The 27744-nt window shown below is 52.8% G+C and overlaps 1 protein-coding gene across 7 annotated transcripts; it reads right to left on the bottom strand.

The window, feature by feature from the left end:
• Positions 1 to 1541: 1541 nt before the first annotated feature.
• Positions 1542 to 27650, bottom strand: ODAD1 (outer dynein arm docking complex subunit 1). 7 transcript variants are annotated; one of them, XM_045440720.1, is made up of 16 exons: positions 27174 to 27650; positions 26267 to 26478; positions 25976 to 26074; positions 24715 to 24814; positions 24355 to 24501; positions 13410 to 13532; positions 12954 to 13067; positions 9209 to 9276; positions 6528 to 6715; positions 6281 to 6415; positions 5485 to 5567; positions 5202 to 5370; positions 3279 to 3448; positions 3067 to 3170; positions 2668 to 2746; positions 1542 to 2577 (listed from the first exon to the last, which is right to left on the bottom strand). In XM_045440720.1, exons 2-16 carry the CDS (start codon positions 26335 to 26337, stop codon positions 2098 to 2100), a joined length of 2130 nt encoding a protein of 709 aa, XP_045296676.1. In that variant the 5' UTR covers positions 26338 to 26478; positions 27174 to 27650; the 3' UTR covers positions 1542 to 2097. The 7 variants fall into 7 exon arrangements, with proteins under 7 accessions (XP_045296676.1, XP_045296677.1, XP_045296683.1 ...); XM_045440721.1 differs by having other exon boundaries at positions 26267 to 26350; XM_045440727.1 differs by having other exon boundaries at positions 24355 to 24544; positions 26422 to 26478; positions 27174 to 27646.
• Positions 27651 to 27744: the final 94 nt, after the last annotated feature.

The raw sequence follows: 27744 nt of genomic DNA, 5'->3' as shown, positions 1-27744 counted from the left end.
AGGGGCAGAGAGAGGGAGAGAGAGAATCCCAAGCAGGATCCTCACCGTCAATGCAGAGCCCATCGCAGGGCTCGGACCCACGAACCATGAGATCATGACCTGAGCCGAAATCCGAGGGTTGGGCACTCAACCAACCGAGCCCCCAGTGCCCGGAGTTGTTAAATACTTACCGACGGGTAGGCCTCACCAGGTTATAGGGCAGGATGTTGGGAGGGGAAGACTGGGTTATCTGAACAAATGAGAAACTATGCCAATTTTAATCTTCAGTCTGGATTTAGATTAAATTTAGACAGGGCATTCAGCAGGACTCAACGGCCAGAAAGAGTGACCCGTGGCGTTCTAACCCTCTCCTTCCCAAACCACCTCCCCAACCCCAGCAGGAAGGGAGACAGTCTGCTTGATCTCTGGGGCCATGCGGCAGGCATTAGGGCTGTCCACAAATATTCTTCTCTCTCTCTCTCCTTCCAGACACATGGACAGATTGCATTTCCCACCCTTCTTTGAAGTTCCACATCATCGGGGGCGCCTGGGTGGCTCAGTGGGTTAAGCGTCCGACTTCGGCTCAGGTCATGATCTCACAGCTCGTGGGTTTGAGCCCCACATCGGGCTCTGTGCTGACAGCTCAGAGCCTGGAGCCTGCTTCTGATTCTGTGTCTCCCTCTGTCTCTAACCCTCACCCACTCGTGCTCTCTCTCTCTCTCTCTCTGTCTCTAACCCTGTCTCTCAAAACTTAACAAACATTAAGAAAAAAAAAATTCTTGAAGTCACACATCATGACATGACCTACTTGGGTCAATAAATGCAAGTCCAGTGACACGGATCATATCCACACGGAAGCCGTAAGAACTTTGTCAGCCTAGGGGGCGCCTGGGTGGCTCAGTCGGTTGGGCATCCGACTTCGGCTCAGGTCACGATCTCACGGTCCGTGAGTTCGGGCCCTGCGTCGGGCTCTGTGCTGACAGCTCAGAGCCTGGAGCCTGTTTCAGATTCTGTGTCTCCCTCTCTCTCTGACCTTCCCCCATTCATGCTCTGTCTCTCTGTGTCTCAAAAATGAATAAACATTAAAAAAAAAAAAAAAAAAAGAACTTTGTCAGCCTTACCACTTTCTCTGTTTCCCAGTGCCAAAGAATTAGCAACGCTCCAGGCGGATGCTGTGCCACCGGCCTGGGTCACAAAGGTGACGCAGAGGAGAGCCCTTAGGGGACCCACAAAACACCAGGAACACCAGCAAGTAATAAGCCTTTGCAGTATAAGGCCACTGAGATGCTGGGGGGGTGTTCGTTACTGCGGCATAACCCAGCCCATCCTGACTGATACGACTGATACACCCCAGTTCTCAGTAGAGCCTGAAATGTGGAGGTCTCAAAAATAAATAAATAGACAGATAGATTAAATAAATAAATAAATAAGAATGAATGAATGAATGAATGAATGAATTGCAGGGAGTAGGCACAAAGGTCATACATTTCCCCCTGGGCCAGAGGTAAAGGGAACTGCCATGTGTCCAGCCTGGTCGCCCACATATACACCTGTAACTGGGCTGGGGTAACAGGCTCTGACCTTTATTTTCTAGGGTCGCAGCTCATGCTGACCCTGACATCTTTCCTCCAAGTCTTCCCCTGCTGCCCAGTCCTGGGGGGGGGGGCAGTCCTGGGGGCTCCGGGGGGAGGGCGAGGAACGAGGAGCTGCAGAGACGGGGTCATGAGGCACAAGGAGAGCCCGGCAGGTAGAGACAGGAGAGGGAATTAGAAGTGGGGAAGCAGACACAGGACGGGGGAGGCGGGGGACCAGCAGTGATGGGGGCAGAGATGTGAACAGGAGACAGAAACACACACTGAATGGGAAGCCAAGATGACAGGAAATGGGGAGACAGGAAGGGAAATGGGGGGGCGGGGTTTGGAAAGAGAGAAAGGGACCAGGAGACATCGCTGAGGAGACGACAACCAGCGGATGGACACAGGGACAACGGGAAGGGCACGGGCAGACAGATGCGGAGCAAAGACTCACAGAGGGCCTGGAACCAGGAGGGTCGCGGGGAAATCTCAAGGCAGAGAAGGGCCTGCAGGGAGCCAAGGGCAAGGGGGGGGGGGGGGGCCGCTAGTCTTTGCTGGTGCTGGTCCCGGGGCCTGCGCTTGACTCTGACCCGGTGCCCCTGCTCTCCGCACCCGCGGGGCTGCCCTGGCCTCCGCTGGACCTCAAGTATCCGGTGGAGCCCAGGTAGCTACTAGAGCTGGGGGTTCTGAAGGTCACGTGGCCCCCAGTCGAGCCCCGGCTGGACACGGGCGCCCCCACGGCGCTGGCGGAACCGAAGGTCACGCGGCCCGTGCTGGAGCCGGGTTCTCCCAAGGCGACGCGGCCGACGTTGGTGCTCGTGGTGCGGTCTCCACTGGATGCCAGGACGCCACTAGTCCTCTGGCTCAGGATGGACCCGGGGACCCTGCTGGGGCTCTTGGCGGTCGTCAGGGGTGAGCCCGAGCTGACCCTCTGGATGCTGGGGAGGCTGGAGACGCTCAGGTTGCTGTTGACCTTCCTCAAGGCCTCGGCTAATTCCTGCTCTTGCTGCTCCTGCGCCTCGAGCTGTGTGGGGGGAGGGGAGGGGGCGAATGAGGGCCCCACCAGGGGGCTGAGGACCTGCCCCGGGAGGGAGGACCTGCCTCCCATCCTCACCAACTGCGTCACTTGGCTGCGCAGCTCTTCCTTGCTCATCGGATAGTCGTCTTTGGCCTCGAAGCCTGGGAGGTCGTCCCTAAAGTGGGAGGTGGGGGGCGGGAGGCAGGGAGGACACTCAGCCCCACAGGAGGCCAAGGGCTCCCCGTTGCGCTACCCAGAGACCTTGCTCCGGCCAGCCCGAGCGCCCTTGGCCCTTTCTGGTCTCCCCGGGGCCAGCTCCGTCCTCAGCAGCCCCCTACTCCTTCTGGAGGCGATCACTCCCACCTTCTACTCCGCCCCAGAGCCGCACCCACCCTCCGGGATCCTGGAGCCCCCCCAAAAGCCTCCATCCCACTGTCGCCTCTGCCCCCACGGAATCTCCTCCTCCTGCCCCTCCTTCCCGCCCGGAGGCCTCACGGATTGTCAGGGAGCTGCGGCGGGGCCAGCTTCTTTGGAAGATCCTCGGGGCTCTGGCCCAGAACCAGGAGGGCAGCGTTAGCCAAGCTGGAGGGGGTGGGGGTCTGGAGGGTGGATAAGGCAGTGGTCGGCTCACCCCCAAGGCCCTGGCCTCCAAGCTTCTGGTTCCCTGTCCCCCCCCCAACCCCCCGCCCACACAGTACCCCCCACACCTCCACCTGGACGTCTACGTAGGCCTGCACCGTCAAGAGATCAACCAGCCGCTTCTCGATGAGGCCCAGGAAGAGGCTGATGTCCCGGTCTCTCATGTGGGTCTTGACCCCCAGGAGGTCCTTGATGACGGTGTTGTCACACTGGGCCCTGGTGAAGAGCTGCTGGATGTCTGAGGTCGGAGGGGACAGGCCGTCACGGATGCGACGCCCAGCCTCTCCCTGCCCTCCGGTCTCCGCTGCTCCGGAGCGACGGAGATGCCAAGCCAGGCTCCGGGATGGAAAGCCACTTGCCCGAGCTCAGAGGGCACGAGAGCGACACTGTGGGCCTGGCCACCCGGCTCCCGAGGAACCACAGGGGTTCAAAAAGTGAGGGGGGGGGGGTCAAGGGGAAAGTGGACAAAGTCACCACCTGCTGAAAGGCTTCTTCACGCAGCTCAGGAACACCCAACTCCCATCCCGCCCAGTGACACCCCCACCTCAGGAGCTCCCCCAGAGAGGTACTCACATGGATGCTCCCCTGGGGGGGGGGGTGCTCCCCTGGGAGATCCACCACTGAGGCTGTTTCCTGTGTTTTTTAAATATTGGCCCACCCCCCCCCCCCACCCGCTGCTGCCCCGACTGCGTTAACCACTGCCCCTGACGGACCCGCTTGTATCTAGTTATTGTTTGGCTGTGACTGGTTATTGTTAGTGACATCAGGCGGCACCCGTGACCTTGACACAAATCTCGCATGGCACACCTCACCTCACTGCATCTCTACCGCTTGTCCCCGTGGTCCCGGGGGTCCCTCCCTGAACGTCCCCCCGCGCTGCTCACTCTGAATTTCAGGGGCATCCCCAAACCCACTCTTTCTCCCACATTCCCTGTCTCATAGAGGGGTCTTACCCCCGCCAGGCCAAACCCCATGTGCTTCACTCCCCCCCCCATTACCCATCCGTCTGCTACTTCTGGGCTCCCCTCCCTCCTCTCTCCCTCCTCCTCTCCTAACCTCCCCATCCGTGGCCTCTCCTGCTCACAGCCAGTACCCCAGCCTGGCATCTCTTCAGGACCCACCACCCTGCACCTCCCACCCACACCCTCACATCCCCTCTCCACACAATGAGCCGACATTCCTGGGAGCACCTCCAGGCCTCGGCCCCACGTGCTGGGAGCACCTACCCCTCCCAGCTCTGCAGTTAAATACTCACCCTTTAAACTCAGCCTCCAGCATTTCTGCTCCCAGGAAGCCATGGGTCACCGCCCACCCCCACCCCACCCCCTTCACAGAGCAGGTGTCAGCCGGCTGTAGGCCCCTGCACCATTTTTTTTTTAACAAGGGACCCCGCCTTTTGGTCGTCAGCCGGGCCTCGCACATCACCGTCCCTGCATTCCAAGCGGGGTCGAGGCTCCCACCCCGTCTGAGGGTCCGTCCTTCACCCTAGCTATTCTGAAGGCTGCGGAACACCCAGCACCCAGGCTGGTCTCCTCTCCACCCCTGCCCCCCCTCCACCCCACCCCTGCCTCCTCACCTAGCACAGGGCAGCAGTCACGGTCACCACAGAGCAAAGGAGGATCTGCCGGTAACCGATCTCCTGCTGTGACCACAGGTGGCCCCCCTGCTTGCTCAGAGGCACCAGGGCCACCTTCTGTCCCTTCCCGACGGTCACCCCATCCAATTCTCGTGACAACCCAGGAATCCACGCGCTGCCCATTCCGGTTTCCAGAGGGTCTCAGGCCCAGGAAACCGCACCCAAATGACGGCGCTGGCCTCAAACCCGGGGCAGCCTGACTCTTGGGCCCCGCACCCCGGAAGGATGGCAGGATGGATGAGTGGATGGGGGGGGGGGTGCCGGGTGGGCAGACGGGCCCCATCTCCAGGCGGCCAGCCCGGGGCCGGCCACGCATCGCGTCCTCCCAGGTGAAGGAGCTGGGGCCGGCGCTCACCGGCCTTGAGCTTCTCCAGCTGTCCCCGACGGTCCTGGAAGCGGGCCTCCACCTGGTCGGCCTCCGTGCGCACCTCGTCGGTTCGCTGCTGCAGGGCCCTTCGCTGCTGCTCTCGTTGCTGGCGAAGGTTATCCTCCCTCTGGCGGGTGCTCGCCAAGGTCTCCTGCAACTGCGGGGCGCGAGCGCGCGGCCGGAGGTAGCGGGGGCGGGGGCGGGGGTCGCGCGCTCGGAGGAGGCGGAGGGGAGGGGAGAAGCGAGTGGGGAAGGGGGGGGCCTCCCTCACCTCCTTGATCTCCTCCTGCAGGCGCTCCAGTTCCGAGTTCTGCTCGTTGATGAAGGTGAACTCCGCGAAGTTGCGCCCCTCCCCTGGCGAGAGGCGGGAGAGGCGGATCCAGGGGGCCGGAGGCGGAGGGACCCGCGGGACAGGGAAAGGGACGGGGAGGACGACCACGCAGAGACAAACACGCAGAGACCAAGGGAGGCAGAGACGGAGGGGCACAGAGGCAGGCAGAGCAAGTCGGAGTAAGAGAGACGGCGGCCAAGTCCAGAGAGACACCCAGAGATACCGAGAAACGCAGAGCAAGAGAGAAGTGAGACAGAGAAAGCAGCAGAGGTGGGGGGGGGGGGGGGGGGGGAGAGAGAGAGAGAGAGAGAGAGAGAGAGACCAGGCCCCGGGGGACTACAGCAACAAGCACCAGAGGGAGACTCCCAGAGGTCGAGGGCAGATCTGGAGAGTGGCCGGCAGGCCCTCGAAGGGGGGGGCGGCGGGACGGGGACACAGACACGCCCAGAAACCAACACCAAACGGAAATAAAGACACCCCGAGGGGGCTGAGCGTTCCAGGCCCCAGGGGGACCAGCGCAGAAGGAAGAGACAGGGGAGGGAGAGAGACGGGGGCGCACGGAGCCCGGCGAGTAGCGCGTCCCTGACGCCTCGCGTCTGCATCGCAGGTGCAGAAGCCCCCGGGGCCCAAGCGGAGGCCCCCGATGCGGGTGACCGAGCCCATCCCGCGCCTGGACGCCCCCCCCCCCACCCCGCCCGCCCGCCCGCCGCCGCCGCCGCCGCGGCCCCGTACTCACTCTCCAGGTACCTCTCCACCAGCACGTCCGGGTCGCTCTCCCCAGTCAGCTGGGACAGTTTGTTCATGGCGTCTTCGCAGTGCAGCACCAGCTTCTCCTGGGACGTCTTCCGGAGGCCTTCGGCCACCTCCCGGGCTGCGGGAGTTGGGGCAGTGAGGTCGGCGGAGGGGCCGGAGCCCCTGAGCCCCGTCCGCCTCCTCCCCCCCCTCCCCCCACCCCACCCCGGCCGGCGGCCCCGGGGTCTCACCCCGCTTCTCGCGCTTCTCCACGACGGCGGGGTCCAGCTGCCGCTCGTCGTTCTTGAGCTTGAGGAAGCGGTGGAACTGGTCCAGGTGCGCTGTGTGCTGCTGCAGGGTCTGAAGCTCCGTCTCGTTCTGGGCCACCTCCTTATCCGCCCTCTCCCGCAGCAGGCCCAGCTTGGTCTTTGCCTCCTCCCTGGGGGGGATGGGGGGGCGAGCCCAGGGGTCAGGGAGGACGGCGCAGCCTGGGGTCCCAGGGATGGGGCAGAATCAGGTGGCAGTCCCCCCCCCCCCCCCCAGGTCACAAAAAGGCAGAACACTTTCTAGGATCCTGCAAGGGAGTCAGGTGATGGGTGTGGAACCAGGGCGGGGCCACATAAGGGACTGATGGCCTCGCCCACGAGGGGGCCCGTGCTGCGGAGTACACACGGGGTCCTGGGGGGGGTGGGGGGCTGTGCATTATTGTGTGAGCCGTGGGACAGGAGGCCACAGTTAGAGATTCTGCTCCCGCCCCGGGAGGGTTAGACCCCAGGCGTTAAGGCAAGCGGCTGAGTCCGGGGGTCGTGTGATTGGAAATAGCGGCCCGGACCATTCGGGGCCTCATGTTGGACACACAGATGACATCAGCCGCGTGTCAGGATATCGGGGACGCTCTGGAAGCCTCGGTCACTGAGCTTTTCAGCTTTTACGCGTAGTGCAGCGGAAATTCCTAGGGCCCCACACGTCACAGGGTCAAAGATCACCCGGTCATTATGTTGGGAGAACAGCAGGCCCATCTCCGCCGGTCCCTGCCCTCCGGCCATTCTCCTTCCCACCTTCCCACCTATGCCAACTTTGGTTGCCTCCAGCCCCAGCCCCAGCTTCTATTTCTTTCTTTCTTTCTTTTTTTTTTTTAGTTTATTTATCTATTTTGAGAGAGCGAGCTCCTGCGCACAAGTGAGGGAGGGGCAGAGAGAGAGAATCCTAAGCAGGCTCCCTGCCGACAGAGCCGGATGCGGGGCTCGAACTCATGACCCGTGAGATCGCGACCCGAGCCGAAGTCAAGAGTCTGATGCTAAACCGACCGAGCCACGCAGGCGCCCTCGCCAGCTTCTTGTTCTTTTCAAATTCCTTCAAGGCCTTCTCAAGTCAGCCCTCCTCGGTGGGAGGCCTCACCCCACCCTGCCACCAGCCCCTAGTGACACCTCCATCTCCAGGTGCTGGTGGCAGCCCTTCTCGGGGATTGGGACTCGTGGCGCTTTCCGTGCCTTGGGTTCCATGCCAACTGAGGGGCGGGGAAGAGGGATCCTGACTTCCCGACCTTTCTACAACAGCATCCCCGTGAGGTAGCCGCCATGATGACGGGTCCTGTCACCGCGGAGGAAGCAGGCTCAGAGAGCGGATGTGACCAGCCCCGGGTCATCCAGCAAGGCAGCGGTGGACCCACTGGCAGGTCTGACGGGAAGCGTCAATCCGATGAGACCACCCTGTCCTGGTACCCAGCTAGCCTGCCCTCGGCCATCTGCCGGAGGAGTGCCATCGGAGGCCCCAAGCAAGGAAGAAATCTCGGCAACCATTAAGGTCGATCTGGGCTATAATTGATGTCCTGAGGAATCATGTGCCATGAGTGAGCAGACGTCATGAGGGACAAACAATATTCCTACCTGAAGAGAAGGCAGGAAACTGGGCGCCTGGGTGACTCAGTCGGTCAAGCGTCCGACTCTCGGTTTCGGTTCAGATCTTGATCTCACGGTTTACCAGATCGAGCCCCACCTTGGGCTCTGTGCTGACAACTCAAAGCCTGGAACCTGCTTTGCTCTCTCTCTGCTCCTCCCCTGCTCATGCTCTGTCTCTCACTCTCTCTCTCCAAATATATAAATAACATTTAAAAAAAAATTTTTTTTTAACGTTTATTTATTTTTGAGGGAGAGAGAGCATGAGCAGGGGAGAGGCAGAGAGAGAGAGAGGGAGACACAGAATCCGAAGCAGGCTCCCGGCTCTGAGCTGTCGGCACAGAGCCTGAGGCAGGGCTCGAACCCACAAATGGCAAGATCATGACCTGAGCCGAAATCGGACTCTGAACTGACGGAGCTACCCGGCCGCCCCTATATAAATAAAACAAAACAGAATAGAGTGTAAAAAATAAAATAAAATAAAATAAAATAAAATAAAGAAGCTAGGAAGCCATTCGGAGCAAGAGAAGGGGTCCAAGCTCATAAAGAAGCAAGGCTGGGGCAGGAGCCAGCACGGGAGCCCCAGACAGAGGCCAATATGTACAACGGCGGGGACTTCCGGACTCCACACAACGTGACTCCATCTGAAGGGGGCCTGAGAGGATCTCCTACCTTTCAGCGTAACAATCTAATGATCTAATTACTCTCATGCCGCGACGCTTCCCAGGTGGCTGTCCCCGGGGCCACCCGCGCCAGGGCAAGCAGCGTCTGGGTTCCCTCTCCCCACAGCCCGTGTGCTACAATGCCGTTCACAGACTGGGGCCAAAGAGGTTCCTCCATACCCCCGAGTGGGACCTCGCCCCGAGGGACTGGGAGATCACCGGAAGGAGAGAGAGGGGGCACCTTATTTAAAAAAAAAAAAAAAAAAAAGGTTGCGACAGTCTGTTTCTGGAGTTCCGACCCGCCTGCCACAGCCTACCGCAAAGCGCGTGCTGCATGAGCGCGGCCCCCACGCGGGAGCCAAAGCGGGGTCCTACCTGACGGTGTAGGCGGCCGCAGAAGAGGCCATTAGGGCGCTGACCGTGCGTCGCAGGGCGCTGATTTCCTGCCAGAGGACAAGACAGAACCGATGTCTTCCTTACGGCCTCCTCACTGTATGGCCTTCTTTTAGGCCCGGCGCCCCCACCCCCACCCCCACCCCACCCCGCAATAAGAGGCAGGACTCGCGGGCCTCCCACATGCGTGGACCTTCCTCGTTGGTGGCCGCTGGGCTGGCCTGCTGGTTCAGAGGGCTTCTCGCCGTGAAACCCTCACCCCAGAACATTCCTAAGAACACCCACCCAAGTTGGGTTCAGAAATGTGTGTGAATTTCCTAACTGTGACCATACCCATCCACTTTCTAGTTGCAAAGAAATGTCTTGGCGGTTACTATGGGTACAAAGGGTCCTTTCAGGAGAGAGAAGGGAGGAAATATATATATATATATAATATAAAATATATATAATATATAATATTATTATATTATATTACAATATAATATATAATATTATTATATTATATTACAATATAATATAATAATATATATTATATTATATTATATATATTATATTATGTTATTATATATATTATATTATATTATATATTATATTATAATATTATATATTATATTATATTATATTATATTATATTATATTATATTATTATATATTATATTATAATATTATATTATATATTATATTATATTATATATTATATTATATTATATTATATTATATTATTATATATAATATTATATTATAATATTATATTATATATAATGTTATATGTAATTAATATAATAATATAATAATATATTATTATATTATATTAATTATATATTAATATATATAATATATATATTTACCCACGGGTATAATGCGTATTATTTGAATGCAATTAGAAATGATGTTTCTCTGGGGTATCTTTTGGAAGACTTTTGGTTTGGGAACCTCTGTTAATGGTTTCTATGTTCATCAAGAATATCGAATCAACAGTGATGGGAGGAAGGGGGAGAAGTAAAACAGAATACAAAACAGAAGCAAATGAACCGAACTGTACTTTAAACAGGTTTTGGGGGAGAGCCTGGGGGGCCCAGTCTGTTAAGCGTCGGACTTGGGCTCAGCTCATGAACTCACGGTTCATGGGTTCCAGACCCGCGTCGGGCTCCGGGCCAACAGCTTGGAGCCCGAACGCGGAAGGAGCAGAGAGAGCATCTTAAGCAGGCTCAGCACAGAGCCCGATGTGGGGTTCAGTCCCACAAACCGGGACATCATGACCTGAGCCAAAATCAAGAGTCAGATGCTCAGTCTACTGAGCCCCCAGGCGTCCCGAACCCAGCACTTTATTTATTTTTTATTTTTATTTTTTCAACGTTTGTTTATTTTTGGGACAGAGAGAGACAGAGCATGAACGGGGGAGGGGCAGAGAGAGAGGGAGACATAGAATCGGAAACAGGCTCCAGGCTCTGAGCCATCAGCCCAGAGCCTGACGCGGGGCTCAAACTCACGGACCGCGAGATCGTGACCTGGCTGAAGTCCGACGCTTAACCGACTGCACCACCCAGGCACCCCTGGAACCCAGCACTTTAAACAAAGAACATAAGCACACAGAACCCCCACCAAAACCAGGAATTAATTCAAGTGCCTTCTGAATACGATAATTCTGGATAGAGAGACAGATCCCTGGACCCTCAGAGGGCAGAACGAAGGAGTCGGGCTCTGTGCTGACAGCTCAGAGCCTGGAGCCTGCTTCAGATTCTGTTGTCTCCTTCTCTCTCTGCCCCTCCCCGCCTTGTACTCTCTCTCTCAAAAATAAACATCGGGGTGTCTGGGTGGCTCAGTCAGTTAAGCATCCGACTTGGGCTCAGGTCATGATCTCACAGGTCATGGGTTTGAGCCCCACGTCGGGCTCTGTGCTCCCTCTCTCTCAAAAATAAACATTAAAAAAAATTTTTTTAATAAATACATACACATTTTCTAAAAATTTAAAAGGGGCACCTGGGTGGCTCAGTCGGTTAAGTATCTGCCTTCAGCTCAGGTCATCATCTCACGGTTTGTGAGTTCAAGCCCCGCGCTGGGCTCTGTGCTTTCCTTGCAGAGCCTGCTTCCGGTCCTCCCTCCCCCTCTCTCTGCCCCTCCCCCTCTTCAGTGCGCTCTCTCCCTCTCTCTCTTAGAAAAAAAAATGTTTTAATTAAAAAACAACAACAAAGTATATGTGTGTGTTCCCTAGTTCTCTCCAGAAAAAGGGCCTCAAAGCAATATTGCCCCGGGGTCACTGAGGCCCCTCTGGCAGTGGCTGTCTCATCATTTCTCAACACCTCCTCCTTTCCAGAAGGAACCAGGACCCCCGGGAGTAGCGTCGCGGCTAACTCCGGGGTGGGGGCAGACCGAGTGCAAATTACCTGGACTATCTTCCTGTGCCAGAAGTCAGGAAATGTTTAAAACAAACAACAAAAACAAAAACGACGGGGCCCATCAAAAGGACACAGAGGCCAGCTTAAGGTCTCCCACTAGCCAAACCCGGGACAATTTGAACATCCTAATGAACGATGATGTAAGAATACTCGAAAGCTTCCTGATAACACACAAAATATACAGCGGAGAATGCGAGGCCCTTCCTTGAGTAAAATGCTAACTAATAAATGCAGGAGAGATGACGGAGGTCGAGAAAAGGGTCACCATTCGGCAGCCGTTGTGACAGTAATAAGCATTCCGGTAAGAATCATTCATGGATGCCAAAACAACCGAGTGAAAAATGTGTCGGGGACCAAGATATTGACTTAGTCTCCAAGAATCTCTACTTACTCATCACAAAGGGAGACATCCGTGGGAGAAATCTGGTTAACCAAGGGATCAAAGGCGACATTGCTAGTTAAGGGACCGACGTGCCTCCTACCCAATGCATACCAAGGACACAGCATCGCTTCTCTGGTGTTCCGCCAAAAATGCGCAAGGTGCATCTCATCGTGAAGAAAGATCGGACAAACCCACACGGAGGAGACTTGGCTCCAAAATGTCAAAGTCATGAAGACAAAGAAGGGCCCAGGGATGGTTCCAGATGAACAGAGCCAGGACAACCAAATGCGACGTGGGGCCCTGGCTTGGAGCCTAGAGCCGGAAAATCAAATCAGCTACAAAGAGCATCACTGGGACCATCAGAGAACTTTCAATAGGGACTGTTTAGGATTGTAATAACTTTGAAGTCCCTGACTTGGAAAACCGCCCTTGTGTTTTGGTAAGAAAATGGTCTCATTCTCGGGAAATTCACATGGAAGTTCTTAGGGGCATAATGTCTGCCCTGCTGTCTCCCAAGTCCAGCAACTGTGATTATTTTCAGTAAAAAATAATAATAATAATTAGAACATGTGTGTGTGTGAATATGGCAAATTATCAATCTTGGGGAAGGCTAGAGTTCTTTGCACTATTTTTTCAGGGAAGGGAAGGTGGAAGAGAAAGAGAAGATTCCTCGAGGGCCATCGAAGATTACAGAAATACCCATAGAATGGAAATGGTCTTGCTCGCGGCTGAGAATATTCAAAATGACATCCCTGGCTTCTGCAATTCAAAACGAGGCTGCTTTCTTTGTGAGAGGCGTCCTGGAACAGTTTCGAGGTCCCCATTCCCTCTGGACTGATGTCGACCTATGTCTCCAGTGGATTCCGTACTTGAGGCCGGAGTGCTGGAGTCGAATCCTCTCCCTACCCCAGCTGGGCCAAGGGCTCCTTGGCCCTTCGAGGCCACTGACCTTCTGCAGCTTATGGTCCATGTTCAGATAGCGGTTCCTCTCAATGCGCAGGAGATCCAACTCTTCCCGCAGGGCCGCATTCCGCACCAGCTGGATGTCAAAGCGACAGGTGACCTGGGGGGGGGGGGGGGTACAAAAGTCTGTCTGAGGCCCCGCCTGCCTCCCTCTTCCACACTCGGCCAAGGTTGGGCGCTTGTCACGTGCGGGGGCCCATTCCCTATTTGGGGACCCTGAGAGCATTGCCCAGCTCCCCTAAGGACCCAGGCATCAGTCTCCTTTCCTTGGGGACACTCCATCCCTCAGGATGCCCCCTGATCCTTCTCAGGGAGCCCAGCATTTCAGGCCTGCCCCCTCCAGGCATCTGGTCCACCATTTCTGGAACTTGACCCCATGCTCGGTTTCCCCTCCCAACCCCCAGAGCTCAGGTCTGGAGAGAGCCAAGAGGCTGGCCCTCACCCTGTCCAACTGGTCTTCTAGGATCTTGATCCTTCGCCGGATCTTGACCTTCTGATCCAGGACGAGTCCCGGGGCCTTGATATCCTTACTGTGGTTAAAGATCCGGGTCTCCCACTCCTGGATCTGGAGGAGAGGGGATGGTAGTAACTGTTTGATGGCTGAATGTGGGAGTGACTGAGGCACCAAGAGAGGTGAGTGGCCGAGTGTGGCCCCAGCCATCCTTGTGGCCCCAGCCATCTGTTCTATCCTTCTTCTGCTGGCGGGCCCCACTTTCCGTGTGGTTCTAGCTTCCAAACACAACGAGCCGCCCTACCAGCCACATGACCCAGATTCCTACAGTCCATGTGACCGTCCTAGGGATGGACACGTGAGCCAAGCTGAACCAGCCTGAATCCCTTCCTGGTATTTTGGGGGGACGTGCATGCGGTAGATGGATGGGGCTCTGGAACTTCCACTGTCCAAGTCCCCAGCACACGGAGGGTCCTGGGAGGATGAGGCCAGTAGACAAAGGGGAGACAAGAGACTGAGAGAATGATGAGAATGAGCCCTGATGCCGTGAGAGTCCCCTGGGTGTAGCTATGTGTGAAACCTTTGCCAACCTGTCCTCATTTCCCTGTTCATCTTTACTCATTTGGGGCATGCCGTCTCCCCAATAAAACGGGAAGCTCCATGAGGGCAGAATGCTGTCTTTTTGGGCGTGTGCCTAACACAGTAGGTTCTCACTAAAACGTGCAGATCAAACGACTAAATGGAATTGCTTTAAGGCTGCGTTTCCTAATCCGTGTACCCTTATGGGTTAGATTGGGTCCCGCCCCCCCCCCCAATTCCTATGTTTAAGTGCTAATCCCCGGGACCTCAGAACGTGACCTGATTTGGAGACAGGCTCTTTACAGAGATAATCAAGTCAAGATGAGGTCATGAGGGTGGGCCCCGATCCAGTGTGACTGGTGTCGTTGTGCAAAGGGGAAATTTGGACCTAGAAGGTGCACAGAGGGAAAACGTCACCCTCCAACACTTCCGTCTTGGGCCCCCAACCTACAAAACATGAGACAATAAATTCCTGTCATTTAAACCACCCAAAGTTTGTGGTTCTTTGTTACCGCGTCCCCTAGAAAACAAACTCATGCACCCAGGCACCCCCGAGCACTGCAACAAGTCCAAAGGGGCAAGCAACCATGGGGATATTTTCAGGGTTTTTTTTAGTTAAAAAAAATTTTTTTTAACGTGTTTATTCATTTTTAAGAGACAGAGTGCGAGCAGGGAAGGGACAGAGAGAGAGGGAGGCACAGACTCCGAAGCAGGCTCCAGGCTCCGCACTGTCAGCACGGAGCCCGACGTGGGGCTCGAACCCACGAACTGTGAGATCATGACCGGAGCCAAAGTCAGACGCCCAACCAACTGAGCCACCCAGGCGCCCTGATATTTTCAGTTTTGAGGGAGGCACGCTGACATTGGTCAGACACCGCATGAACTACAAGCTCAAGGTAGTTCACAGGTTCAACATAAGACGGTGCTATGTTCCTTTTGATGAGTCACATCTTTGTGAAACTGAGTTTCAAACATCCACGGCGGGGGGGGGGGGGGCAGTTCCTGGGTGGCTCAGCTGGTTAAGCGGCCAACTCTTCATTTTGATTCAGGTGGTGGTCTCATGGTTCAGGAGATCAAGCCCCACGTCGGGGGGCTACCAAAAGCCCAGAGCCTGCTTGGGATTCTCTCTCTCCCTCTCTGTCTCTGTCCCTGCCCCTCTCGTGCACAAAAATAAATGAATAAACATTTTTAAATAAATCAAATATCCAGAAATGTTACCAGTGGGGAAAACTAGCCAAAGTGTACAACGAACCTCTATTTCTTATTATTTCTTCCAATTGCCGTGCATCTATAATTATCCCAGTCAAATTTTCAATGAAAGAAAGAAAAAAGGAAGGAAGGAAGGAAGGAAGGAAAGAGAAAGAAAGAAAGAAAGAAAGAAAGAAAGAAAGAAAGAAAGAAAGAAAAGAAAAGAAAAGAAAAAAGAAAAGAAAAGAAAAAGAAAAAGAAAAGCCAAGTACTGCACAGAAGTCAGCACAAAGCAAGAGTGGTGAGTCCATTCTGACTCCAAGACCCAAAGGCACAAACATCCCATAGGTAAGTAATTGTGGTTTTTAAGAATGAAACACAGGGGACACCTGGGTGGCTCAGTCGGTTAAGCGTCCGACTTCGGCTCAGGTCAGGATCTCACAGTTTGCAGGTTCGAGCCCTGAGTCAGGCTCTCTCTGCTGTCAGCTCAGAGCCTGGAGCCTGCTTCGGATTCTGCGTCTCCCTCTCTCTGTGCCCCTCCCCCCACTCATGCTCTGTCTCTCAAAAAGTGCATAAACATTTAAAAAAAAGAATGAAATACAACTTTGTTTTCTACTTGTGGATTCTCAAATGGTCTCTAGGTTGTTAGGATGAAAACACTGGTTTGTTTAAAAATCTTTTGAATGTTTATTTTTGAGAGAGAGAGACCGTGAGTGGGAGGGGGGCAGAGAGAGAGGGAGACACAGAATCCAAAGCAGGCTCCAGGCGCCGAGCTGTCAGCACAGAGCCCAACTCGTGGCTCGAACTCAGGAGCCCTGAGATCATGACCTGAGCCAAAGTCAGATGCTTAGCCTACTGAGCCACCCAGACGCCCCTAGTAAGGGACAGTCTTTTTTTCATTATTATTGAATGTTTTTATTTGTGTGTGTGTGTGTGTGTGTGTGTATGTGTGTGTGTGGGTGTGAAAGAGAGAGAGAGAGAGAGAAGGGGAGGGGCAGAGAGAGAGAGAGAGAGAGAGAGACACAGATGATCCAAAGCGGGCTCTGAGCTATCAGCACAGAGCCCGATGCGGGGATCGAACACCACGACCTGTGAGATCATGACCTGAGCCGAAGTCAGACACTCAACGGACTGAGCCACCCAGGCGCCCCAAGGGACAGTCTTAGATGGCATAACCTAATGAAGGGAGTGACATCCCCTCAGGCTGTATTTTCTTGGCCAGAAGCAAGTCACAGGTTCTGCCCCCAACTGAAGGGGAGGGCGTTGCACAAGCGTGTGACTCACTGGGGGTCATCTTAGGATGTATTCACCGCAGCCAAGTCGAGAGTACAGGTTTCCCCATCATCTGAAAGTAGACCGTTCCTATGAGACCCTTCATAAGCCAACACAGCAGAAAGTGAAGAAGGAAATACCAGTAACTTGTACAGGAAAAAGTGTATAGCATTCCGAGACCCCAAAAATAACCTCTTAGGCTTTTCTGATACCTTAGGACACACCTTGCTAACAGATGCACAAAATAAACCAAGATAAAACATAGACGCCGACAGACCAAGTTCACACCTCTGGCATGCTGCGTGTGGTCCCCAGGAAGGAGCTTGGGGGGCACAAATGCTGAATGCTATTTTTTCTTTTTTGCCTTTTTTTTTTTTCTGGTAAAAGTTCAAGTCCTCCTCAGTCGTCTTTCACTTAGTGAAAACAGGTACTAACACAGGTCTTCTGAAAAGCGCAATTTTCAACGCGCAATTTTCAAACAGCAGGGGATAACTGTATTTGTTAGGAAAATCAGCCAATGCTATAAATCAGGGTGTTTTGCCTCCCTACCTGCTGGTTTCACGGTACACCGCTGACTGTTGGAGGTTAGAGGTTCTAAAAATATTACTCAGAAATTAAGGGTTCTGGGCACAAGGAAAGTTTAGGACCCACTCGCTTCAGAAATTCCTCCCAAGATTAGAAAACACGCTCCTCAAATTTTGCTTTTCACATTTGGGTCTCTAATAACACTAGAATTTATGTTTGTTTTATTTTAGAGAGAGAGCATGAGTGGGGGAGATGGGCAGAGGGAGAGAGAGAGAGAGAGGGAGAGAGAGAGAGAGAGAGAGAGAGAGAGAGAAAGTCTCAAGCAGGTTCCATGCTCAGCACGGAGTCTGATGCAAGGCTTGATCCCACAACCCTGGGATCATGACCTGAGCGGAAATCAAGAGTCAGATGCTCAACGGACTGAGCCACCCAAGTGCCCCAGAACTTATGTTTTTATACGGTGTGAGGTAGGAAACTTTTCTGACAGCTTTATCGAAGTATAAATAACATACAATAAAACTATACCATTTAAAGTATACAATTTGATAAGACTGGCGTAATCAAGATTAGTGAACATATCTCCCCCAAAAGTTTCCTTGTGTCCCTTTGTCATTCTTCTGTGCACTTGCTTCCTACAGTCCCCTCCCCCTGGCAGTCATCCACGTGTTTTCTGTCACTAAGGAGTTTTGTAAAGGAAATAATAGGGGTGCCTGGCTGACCCAGTCGGTAGACACTTGATCGTTGTTAAGTTCGAGCCCCACGTTGGGTATAGAAATTACTGAAAAATCAATCAGTCAGTCAATCAATGGACTCGCATAGTGTATACTCTTTGTGAGGGGGAGGGGTCTGGCTTCTTTCACTCAGAGCAGTTATTCTGAAATTCATCCACCTTGTTGGGTACATCAATAGCCCATTCCTTTTTATTGGTGAGTAGCTTTCCATTGTATGGATGTACCACAATTTCCTTATCCATTCACCTTCTGGTGGACATTTGGATGGTTTCCATCTTGAATTTTACAGATAAAGCTGTTACGAAGACTCGCGTACAAGTCTTTGTACCAACGAACATATGCCTCGTTTTCTCTTGGGTAAATGCCTAGGAGGTAGAATGTCTGATTCGTATGGTTAGGGTACATTTAGTTTTTTAGGAACTGCCAAAGTGGTTTCCAAAGTGGTGGTGCCATTTACATTCCGCCCAGCAGGCTGTGAGAGTTCCAGTTCCTCCACATCCTCATCAACACTTGGTATAGTCTTTTTAATTCTAGCCATTCTAAAATGGCGTGTAGAAGTTTCTCGTGGCTTTAATTTGCATTCCTTTAATGACTAACACCACTGAGCCTCTTCCACGTGCTTCTTATCATCTTATATGTTTTCTGGTGAAGTGTCTGTTCGAGTCTTTCGCCAGTTTTTCCTGATTGGATCCGCTGTTTTCTTACTGAGAGTTCTTGATAAAGTCTAGATACAAGTTCTTTATCAGCTGCACACGTGACAAATATTCTCTCCCCTTGTAGGGTTTAGCTTGTCATTCTCTTAACAATACCTTTTGAAGGAAAGTTTTCAAATTTTATGGAGTCCGGTTTGTCAATATGTCCTTTTATGGATCATGCTTTTGGTGATGTAGCTGAGAAATCTTCGCCTAAGCTTAAAAAAAAAAAAGGAGAAAGAAAGAAAGAAAGAAAGAAAGAAAGAAAGAAAGAAAGAAATCTTTGCCTAAGCCAAGCTCACAAAGCTCTTTTCCTGTTTCCTTCTAAAAGTTTTATAGTTTCAAAAAAAAAATTTTTAATGTTTATTTTTGAGAGAGAGACACACACACACCCACAGAGTGTGAGCAGGGGAGGGACAGAGAGAGAGGGAGACACAGAATCCGAAGCAGGCTCCAGGCTCTGAGCTGTCAGCACAGAGCCTGATGCGGGGCTCGAACCCACGAACCATGAGATCATGACCTGAGCTGAAGTCGGATGCTTAACTGACTAAGCCACCCAGGTGCCCCTAAAAGTTCTATAATTTTAGATTTTACATTTAGGTCTACGATGGCTAACATCTTTTTTTGTTTGTTTTCTTTAAAAAAAATGTCACTATGGGGCCGCTTGGGTGGGTCAGTTGGTTAAGCATCCAACTCTTGGTTTTGGCTCAGGTCATGATTTCACGGTTCATGAATTCAAGCCCTACATCGGGCTCTGAGCGGACAGTATGGAGCCTGCTTGGGATTCTCTTTCTCTCCCTATCTCTCTCTCTGCCTCTCTCTGTCTCTGTCTCTGTCTCAAAAATAAATAAACTTTTTTTTAAAAAAGTCACTATGCACAGAAAAGGGCATAGATGATGTACGTACAACTCATTATACGTATTTTTAACTGAACATCCTTGAACCACCTGCCAGGTCGAGAACCAGAATGCCGACAGCGATGCAGATCCTCCTCCCCTCATCACTCCCCCCTTCCTCTCCATACACGTGCCACTGCCCTCCCTCTGTCAGTTCCTATTACTGCTGGAACAAAGTACCACACACGGACTGGCTTAAAACACCTCGACCTTTTTTTCTTACAGTTCTGAAGGTCAGAAATCTGAAATCAATTTCACTGGTTTCAGAAAATCAAGGTGTCAGCCAGGCTGAATTCCTTCTGGAAGCTCCGGGGGAGAATTCCGGTTTAATCTAGGGTAATCTCCCCAACTCAAAATCCTCAATCACATCCGCAGTCTCTTCTGCCATGTAAAGTAAGATACTCACAAGTTCCCAGGATTAGGAGGTGGACATCTTACAGGGATCACTCTTCTGTTTACCATACTTCCTTAAGTGAAATTCGTGTTTTTACTTTATGGTTTTATCACCCATGTACGTACCCCTAAACAAAAGTTGCATTTGGCCTGATTTTGAATTTTATGTGAATGAAATCGTGCTACCTGTATGGGTTTTTTTTTTTTCCTCTGTTTTAAGTGTATTTATTTTGAAAGAGAGAGTGCAAGTGGGGGAGGGGAAGCGAGTGAGGGAGAGAGAGAATCCCAAGCAGGCTCTGAACTGACAGTGCGGGGCTCAATCCCATGAACCGGGAGATCATGACCTGAGCTGAAACCAAGAGTCGGTCGCTTAGCCAACGGAACCACCCAGGCGCCCCACTCTCTGTATGTTTTTTGTCTTGCTTCTTGCAAATGTGTGTTAGACTCACCCTTGTGGCTGTAATTGTGATTCACTCATTTTTCGTTGCTGCATACTATTTCATTATGTGACTATTCCACAATTTATTTATTCACTCACATACTGATGGACCTTTGGGTTATTTCCAGTTCGGAGCTGGCCAATACGTGATCATGCTTCTTTCAACATCTCTTTACATGAATCCTGGTTCCAGGGCACATGCTCAGAAGTGCACTTGCTGGGTGGGAAGAAGAGTTAACAATAGGTCTAAACCTGTTTTCCCTTAGAAGGTGAGTTTGGCTTACCTTCTTCTGACACTGTTTTCATGGAAATATACCGGGTTAAGGTAACTATGGAATGCCAGCTCTGTTCCCAGGCAACGGTGTTTATTATAAAAACGACCTGATTGGTGAACTACATTGGACTAAAAGGACTTCGAGTGGGCTCATAGATCCCAAGAGCCTACATGACCAGGACTGAGCAGACATCTGGCTTCTCTGTGGAGTTTTTCTTATCACTGAGTGGGGGGGTTTAGACTTAGGCTTTGTCTTCATGAGCTGTTACAGACATGACTCCTCTTGGGTGTGATGCCTCCCTCTGCCAAGGTGGGCAACACCCACCCACTTGTGTGGGATCACCCAGCTGGAGGTGCTGAGAAGCAGCCCCTGGATGCTCAAGGAAGATGTGTTTGATGCCGTCGTGAGAAGATGCAGGTGTTTCCTGTTCCCTATCCTCCTGCGAGACTGCTTCCGGTGATCATGCCAAGTGGGTGTGACCCTGAAACCAGGGTAGGTCTATCTTTAAAGGTAATAGATAATGGGGGGAAAGACTTTTCAGAATACATGTGACAATTTATGTCCCCACCCACGGTTCATTAGGAGTTCCCACTTGCTCCTTTACTCCCCAACACTTGGTATTTTTGGACGCTGAGTTTGGCAAGTTTGGTGAATGATTAATGGAACCTCATTGCGATTTCCATTTGCCTTTCTCTGATTACTAATGAGTGGTGAGTCGTTCCTACATTTATTGGGACATCTGAATCTCTTGTTTTGTGATATGTCAGCCCAAATCCCCAATTTTTAAATTGGGCTGACTCTTCAATGATTTGTAGTTGTTCTTTATATGTTCTTGATAATAGTCCTTTGTCAGCTATATGCGTTGCAAATAACTTTCCATTCCACGACCTTCTTTGCACACTCTATGTTTCTTTCAACAAAAGTTATTAGCTTTAAAGTCACTGGAAGTAACAGTCTTTTTCTTTAGAAGTAGAGATTTCTATAACTAATTTAAGAAATCCTTCCCTACCGTCACACGGTTAGATCTGATCCGTCTGGAATTAGTTATGGGGGTTGGAGGAGAGATAAGGGTCTCTCTTTCATCTTACAGTATGAACATCCAGTTTTCACAGCACCGTTATCAAAGCCCTCTTTTCCCGTGTCCCGAAGTTGTGCATCAGATGTCCACATGTGCATTGGTCTCTTACAGGGCTCTCTCCTCTGTCCCATTGATCCATTTGATTAGCCCTCCATCAATTACAAGAACTTTATACTAGATCTTGAGAGGTGAGAAAGCACATCCTTTCGCATTGGTCTTCTTCTTTTAAGTCAGTCTATGTCATCTCGTCCATTGACTGCCATAGAAACCTTAGAATCTGCTTGTCGATTTCGTCCATTGAAAAAAGACTTTCCGTGCTTTGGTTGGGATTACATTGAAACTATAAATTATTTTGAAGACCTGGCATTTTAGGGCACTAACTCTTCCAATCCATGGATAGATCTCTATATTTATTAAGCTGTTCTTTAATATCCCGCAATAAAATTTTACAATTTACTCCATAGAGGTCTGGCACACTTTTGTTAGATTTCTTCTCAGGTACTTCTGTGGCTTATTATAAGTGCGTGTTTTCTTCTTTTATTTTATCATAGTTGCTGCTAATACAGGGAAATATCATTAACTTGGAACATTAATTCTGTATCCAGCCACATTGTTAACATACCTTGTTAATTACAAAAACAGTTAGTGTTAGAGTCTTCTGGATCTTCTCTGTACACAAATACATCATCTACAAACAATGACAATTTCATTTTTTCCTCTCCAATGTTGTTTTTTTTTTTCTTGGTCCCACTGCACCAGATAGAACCTCCAGTACAATCTTAAATGGAAGTGGTGCTAGGGGACATCCTTATATTGTTACTGATCTCAAAGATAATTTTTGTTTCATGTTTTGCTATCAAATATGATATTTTCTATAGATGTTTTATAGTTGTCCTTTGCCAACTCAGGAAATTTCCTTTTGTTCCTTGTCACCTTCTAAGAGTTTCTAGCATGGATGGATGCTGAATTTTATCAGCTTTTTTTTTTTAATGTTTATTTATTTTTGAGGGGGGGGGGCACAGAAAGAGAGAGACACGGAATCTGAAGCAGGCTGAGCCATCAGCACAGAGCCCGACGCGGGGCTCGAACTCACGAATTGCAAGATCATGACCTGAGCTGAAGTCAGATGCTTCACAAACTGAGCCATCCAGGTGTCCCTACTTTTTTTTTTTTATTTCTACACAGACCGGTGAGCGCTATAAACTAGTGCAAGTCCAAGGGCTGTCTGTCATCAGTCTCTGATGTGACAGGCTCAGAAAAGGAGAGAATTTAAGCAAGCATCAGAAACTGTGTTTTGAGGCTATTCTGAGTGCAAGTGTCAAGGCAAAAGCCTTATACAAGTAGCCGTCTGTAGTAGATTGGAAGTTTTAAAAGTCAGTCCATTAACACAGATAGTTTGAGAAAAACTATGTCTAAGCCTATGTATCTATCTATCTATCTATCTATCTATATATATATATATATTTTTTTTTTTTTTTTGCCAGAAAATATTCTTTCTCGTTCGTGGATGACATTTTCATTGGGTATAAAATGCTTAGTTGACAGCTTTCCCTCCCAGAACAGTGAGGGTATAACCTATCTTCTGACTCCCAGTATTTCTTTTAAACAATCCATTTTGTTGTGGTTCCTTTGAAAGTAGTATCTTATTTTATGGCTACTTTTATATTCTCAAATTTCCCTACATTCTATATAAGTGGATCTTTTATTCATCCTGTTCTGGACTCTAAGGTGTCCTTGAATCTGGATTCGTTCTTTCAGGGACTCTGGAAAATTCTCAGATATCATCTTACCACACATTATCTCTGTCCTATTCTCTTTTCTGTTCTCCTGAAACTCTTTTTCTTTTTAAAGATTTTATTTTGGGGGGAGGGGGGGAGGGGGCGCCTGGGTGGCTCAGTCAGTTAAGCGTCCAGTCTCGGCTCAGGTCACAATCTCACGATTCGTGAGTTCAAGCCCTGCGTCGGGCTCTGTTGTGACAGCTCAGAGCCTGGAGCCCGCTTCGGATTCTGTGTCTCCCTCTCTCGCTGCTCCTCCCCTACTCACACTCTGTCTCTTCGGAAGAAAGGCTGCCCGCTGATACCCTGAATTTAGCCCAGGGAGACCCATTTTGGCCTTCTGTCCTCCAGCACTGTAAGATAACTAATTTGCATTACTTTAACCCACCAAGTCTGTAGTAATCCGTTACAGCACAAATAGGAAAGTAATACAGACCACCAAGATAAGCAACCTTCAAACTCCTGTTTGTGATCCAATCGTGTGCAAGAAATCATTTGGTCTAGGGAAGCAACTTTTTCTTTTTAATGAAGAATAGAACAGAAAATAGCAGAATGAATCCCACCTGGGGGAGAAAAAAAAACAACTATTCCCTGGTGAAAACCTTTGTTTCCCAAATACGTGTGTGTTTACATCCACAGGCGTGTGAACCGCCTCAGGAGTGATGGTCATAGAAACCTGGAAGAACCCTGCCCTAGAAAAGTCACGCTGTGTCCCAGGTCAAGGTCTTGGGGCAGGTGGGATTAGAGACCCAGGTAGACGCTGCTGGGTTACCAACGTCCCCCTTTTGCAGATGCAGAAACTAGGGCCCAGAGAGGTCGAAGAGCTGCCCGTGGTCACACAGCTCTGACACGGCAGGGCCAGGACTCTAGTGCAGGTTTTGCTGACGTCAGGAGGTGAGACTTTCTGTCCCCTTTAACCGCACCAGCTCCGTTTTGGGGTGTGTGGGGCTGTGCTAAGCACAAAACACCTGCATTCCTATTGAAGTCTGAATATAACTCAACCACGCGCATGATTTCAAATGGGCCCATTTTCAGACCAGGAAGCCAAGGCTCAGAGCAGTTCCGATCCACCGAGGCTGGTGTCCGAACCCACCTGCTTGTCCAGGGCTCTGGTCTGCTCCTGTAGCACCTTGACCTCGGCCTGCACCCGGACCCGACACTTCAGCAGATGACCAGTGTTCTCCAGCCTCTCGCTGTCCCGCAGCCGCTTGACCTGGCTCTGGGCCACGCGGATCTGCACCTGAAGTTTATCCCGCACCCCCTCCAGGCGCTGGATCTCCTCACTGCCCAGGCGGGGAGGTGGAGAGCAAGCCAGCAAGGGGCAGAGTCTCAGAATCACTAACGGCCAGACACCCGGCCTGCCCCCTTCCCCTCTGGGACCCAGGAGGCGGGCCCCCAACCCCTTTAAGAGCCCGCTCGCTCCCCAAGCTCCGGGTCCAGGCACGGGGCTCACAGTTGCTTGTTGATGCGCTGGTGGACTTCCTTGCTGTAAGCCCGCCTCTCTCCCTCCATCACTTTGCACTGCCGTCGCAGTCGGCTCAGCTCCCAATCCGCTGAGGGCAGGACCAGCCAACTGGGCTCAGTAGAGATCCCGGCCCCAGCCCCTTCCTCTCCAGGACCTGGGAACTCCGGCTCCCACAAACTGCAGCCGAAAGGCCCACCCAGTCCCCAGCACCCCTCTAGCCCTGCACCTCAGTTCCTGTATCCCTCACGCCTACCTCACCCCCTTGGTACTCCCGGACCCCAAGCTGACCTCCGGGGGATTTTTCCCCCAAACCCACGTCTACTCCCGGTTTGGGCACACATCCTCCTCCCCACTAGAGGGCGCTCCCGGAAGGCCTCACGGTCCTCAGGCGCCGGCCACAGAGGATCTGGAACTTGCGGCCCAGATCTGGGGACCGCAGTCTTGTTCCCCCTCGCCCCTTCAGCCCCCGTAGCCCAGCAGTCCTCAGTCCTGTCCTCTGGCCTCCTCACTCGCAGCCCATCCTCCAAGCTCAGGCCTCATCTTGTCCGGCCGGGACCATCACCCCAGCCTCCTCCCCAGCCTCCGGGCCTCCCTTCACAATGCCGGAAGGTCTTTCTACACCCAGAACGGAGTTCCAGGGCCTGAGGACAAAGCCGCAGGTCCTGGGCCCGGGGTTCAAGGCCCCATATGACCTGAGCCTAACCACCTCTCCAGTCTGGGCCACCAGCTAGCTCCCCACCTCCCAAGGCCCAGTGGTTCTCAACCAGTGATTCTGCGCGCAAGGACAGTTGGCAATGTCTGGAGACACTTTTGATTGTCAGGATGTGGGGACGGGGTGGGATAGGCTGCTCCTGGCATGTAACGGATAGAGGTCAGGGATGTCCTACCATGCCCAGGACAGCCGCCATGACTAAAGAATGATCTGACTCCAAGCGTCACCTGTGTGGAGGCTTAGAAACCCTGTTCTAGGCACATGTTCCCTCTGCTGAAACGCTCATCCCTTCCTTCTCCTGGGAGGAGTTCCAAGCCCCACACAAACTTCTCCTCCTGCAGGAAGCCCTCCAGGCTTGGCCTATCCATCTGCCCTGCTCCACCTCCATTCCCACGCATGTGTGTTCCCCGCTAGAGGACTCTCCTGGAAGGCCTCCCTGCTTCTCCCCACCCCCCACCCCGTGTCCCAGAGCACAGTACGTAGAACTTGGGACAATGAGGAATGAGTGGGAAAAAAAGCCAAGAGCGTCTGAATTACCCATTCCTTCCAGGAAGGCCTCGGTTCCATCCTCGGAGCGGGTGCTCCCTGAAGAGAGTCCCAAAGGCATCTTGGCCAAAGGTGGGGGGGGGGGGGCTCCTGTAGGGGTGACACAGGAACCCCTTCAGACAGAGAGCAGGAGGGCGCCGGAAGGAGGGTGGGGACGGACCGCGAGGCAATTGGAAGGTGACCCCGGAACCAACTCTGGCCTCTCTTTGAGTCTCAATGCCTCCAATGAGTTGTAGGGGAGGACCTCTCAGGCCTCTCCCCACATCCCTCCCGACCTCCCACCTCTCATATTCTCTGTCTTGTGTTTCCACTCTGACTCTGGCACGGGGGCAGGTCCCCTGGGCTCTCGGCATCTCTGAGGCGTGGCTGTTTGGGGGAAGGAGACACGGAGGAGAAGGAAACCCCGGCCGGCTGTGGGGAGCGAGCCCTGTCCCTACCTGCTGGAGTGCCTGACCTGTCCTTGGTTCTCCAAGCTCACTGTTGTGGCCTGGTTACTGGGGAGATAAAGGGCCAATGAGGCCTGAGGACCGCGGCGGAGGTGGGACGGAGGCCTCTAGGAGTGGCCGTGCGAGGGGAGGCTGGGGAGGAGGGGCCTGGGATGGGAGCTGGGGAGGAGGGGCTGTGGGCGAGGAGGCTGGAGAGGAGGGGCCTGGGAAGGGAGCTGGGGAGGAGGGGCCATGGGCGGGGAGGCTGAGGAGGAGGGGCCGTGGGCGGGGAGGCTGAGGAGGAGGGGCCGTGGGAGGGGAGGCTGAGGAGGAGGGGCCTGGGTAGGGAGCTGAGGAGGAGGGAGCGCCGAGGAAGAGGGGTCGTGGGAGGGGAGGTTGGAGAGGAGGGGCCGAGGCGGCCGGGAGACCTCAGGAGACCTCAGGAGACCTAGCAGGCTGTGAACAGAAGGCCTGGGAGGCGGGGAGCCCTGCGAGGGGCGGAGCTGTGAGCCCTGAGAGGGGCGGGGCAGAGGGCCGTTGAGAAGAGAAACTGGGCCTGCCTTGAGGGGCGGGGCTACAGGGCTTGAGAAGGCAGGGAGACCTGTAAGGGGCGGGGCTGGCAGGGTCAGCGAGGGTTGGAACCTGTGGGAGGAGCACGGCTACCTGCGGGAGGAGCACGGCTACCTGCGGAGGGAGGGGCTGCGGGGAGTGGCGAGGGGTGGGGCTATGGGGGGGGTGGCTGCCGATGGGAGGGGCACCGGTACCTGCAGAGGCCGTAGTTTCACGGACTTGCGAGGGGCGTGGCTAGAAGTACTCGTTAAGGGACCCGGTGGGAAGGCGCCTACCGAGAGCGAGGGACTGTGAGCGGCGGGCTGTGCTTTCGGAAGGGAGAGGCAGAAGCTGAAAGACCCTATGGAGCCAGGACTGGGAGGGAAACGTCTGGAAGGCTTTGGAGCTAGGCCCAGGTCTTTCGGGACGAGGCCCGAGAGATGCGTGTCTTAAGTCAAGACCACGTTGTTTGAAGAGTCATTAGCAGGAAGACGGTGCCGATGCCGGGAGTTGTGAGAGGGAGGAACGTTCACCACCAACGCAGGTCCTTGCAGTGACTCACTACGCATGCGCGGCCAACGGCCTCCAGCGAAGCCGCCAAAAACTTCTTGTGGGTCCGCGCCCTTGAGAGGCGGGAGTGGGCGGGGCCTCTGGCTCTTCGGGCCGCCCCCGCTTTTCCGGCCACGCCCCCGACTGGCCACGCCCCCTTCGCTCGGCAGGCGAGGCGCCAGCGCTGCAGGCTGCTGCCCACGTGGGCCTCCCCGGAGCGGGCGGGTAGTGGGCGCC

The sequence above is a fragment of the Leopardus geoffroyi genome, chromosome E2, assembly GCF_018350155.1.
Source record: "Leopardus geoffroyi isolate Oge1 chromosome E2, O.geoffroyi_Oge1_pat1.0, whole genome shotgun sequence".
NCBI lineage: Eukaryota > Metazoa > Chordata > Mammalia > Carnivora > Felidae > Leopardus > Leopardus geoffroyi.
This window is presented reverse-complemented; position numbering and strand designations above follow the sequence as displayed.

Coding starts and splice junctions, on each gene's coding strand:
- ODAD1 (XM_045440720.1), bottom strand. CDS start 26,337: ATGCCGAGAGCCCAGGGGACCTGCCCCCGTGCCAGAGTCAGAGTGGAA. Junction 3,171..3,278: donor ACGTAGACGTCCAGGTGGAG/GTGTGGGGGGTA, acceptor TCCACCCTCCAG/ACCCCCACCCCCTCCAGCTT. Junction 2,747..3,066: donor CCGCAGCTCCCTGACAATCC/GTGAGGCCTCCG, acceptor CTCCCACTTTAG/GGACGACCTCCCAGGCTTCG.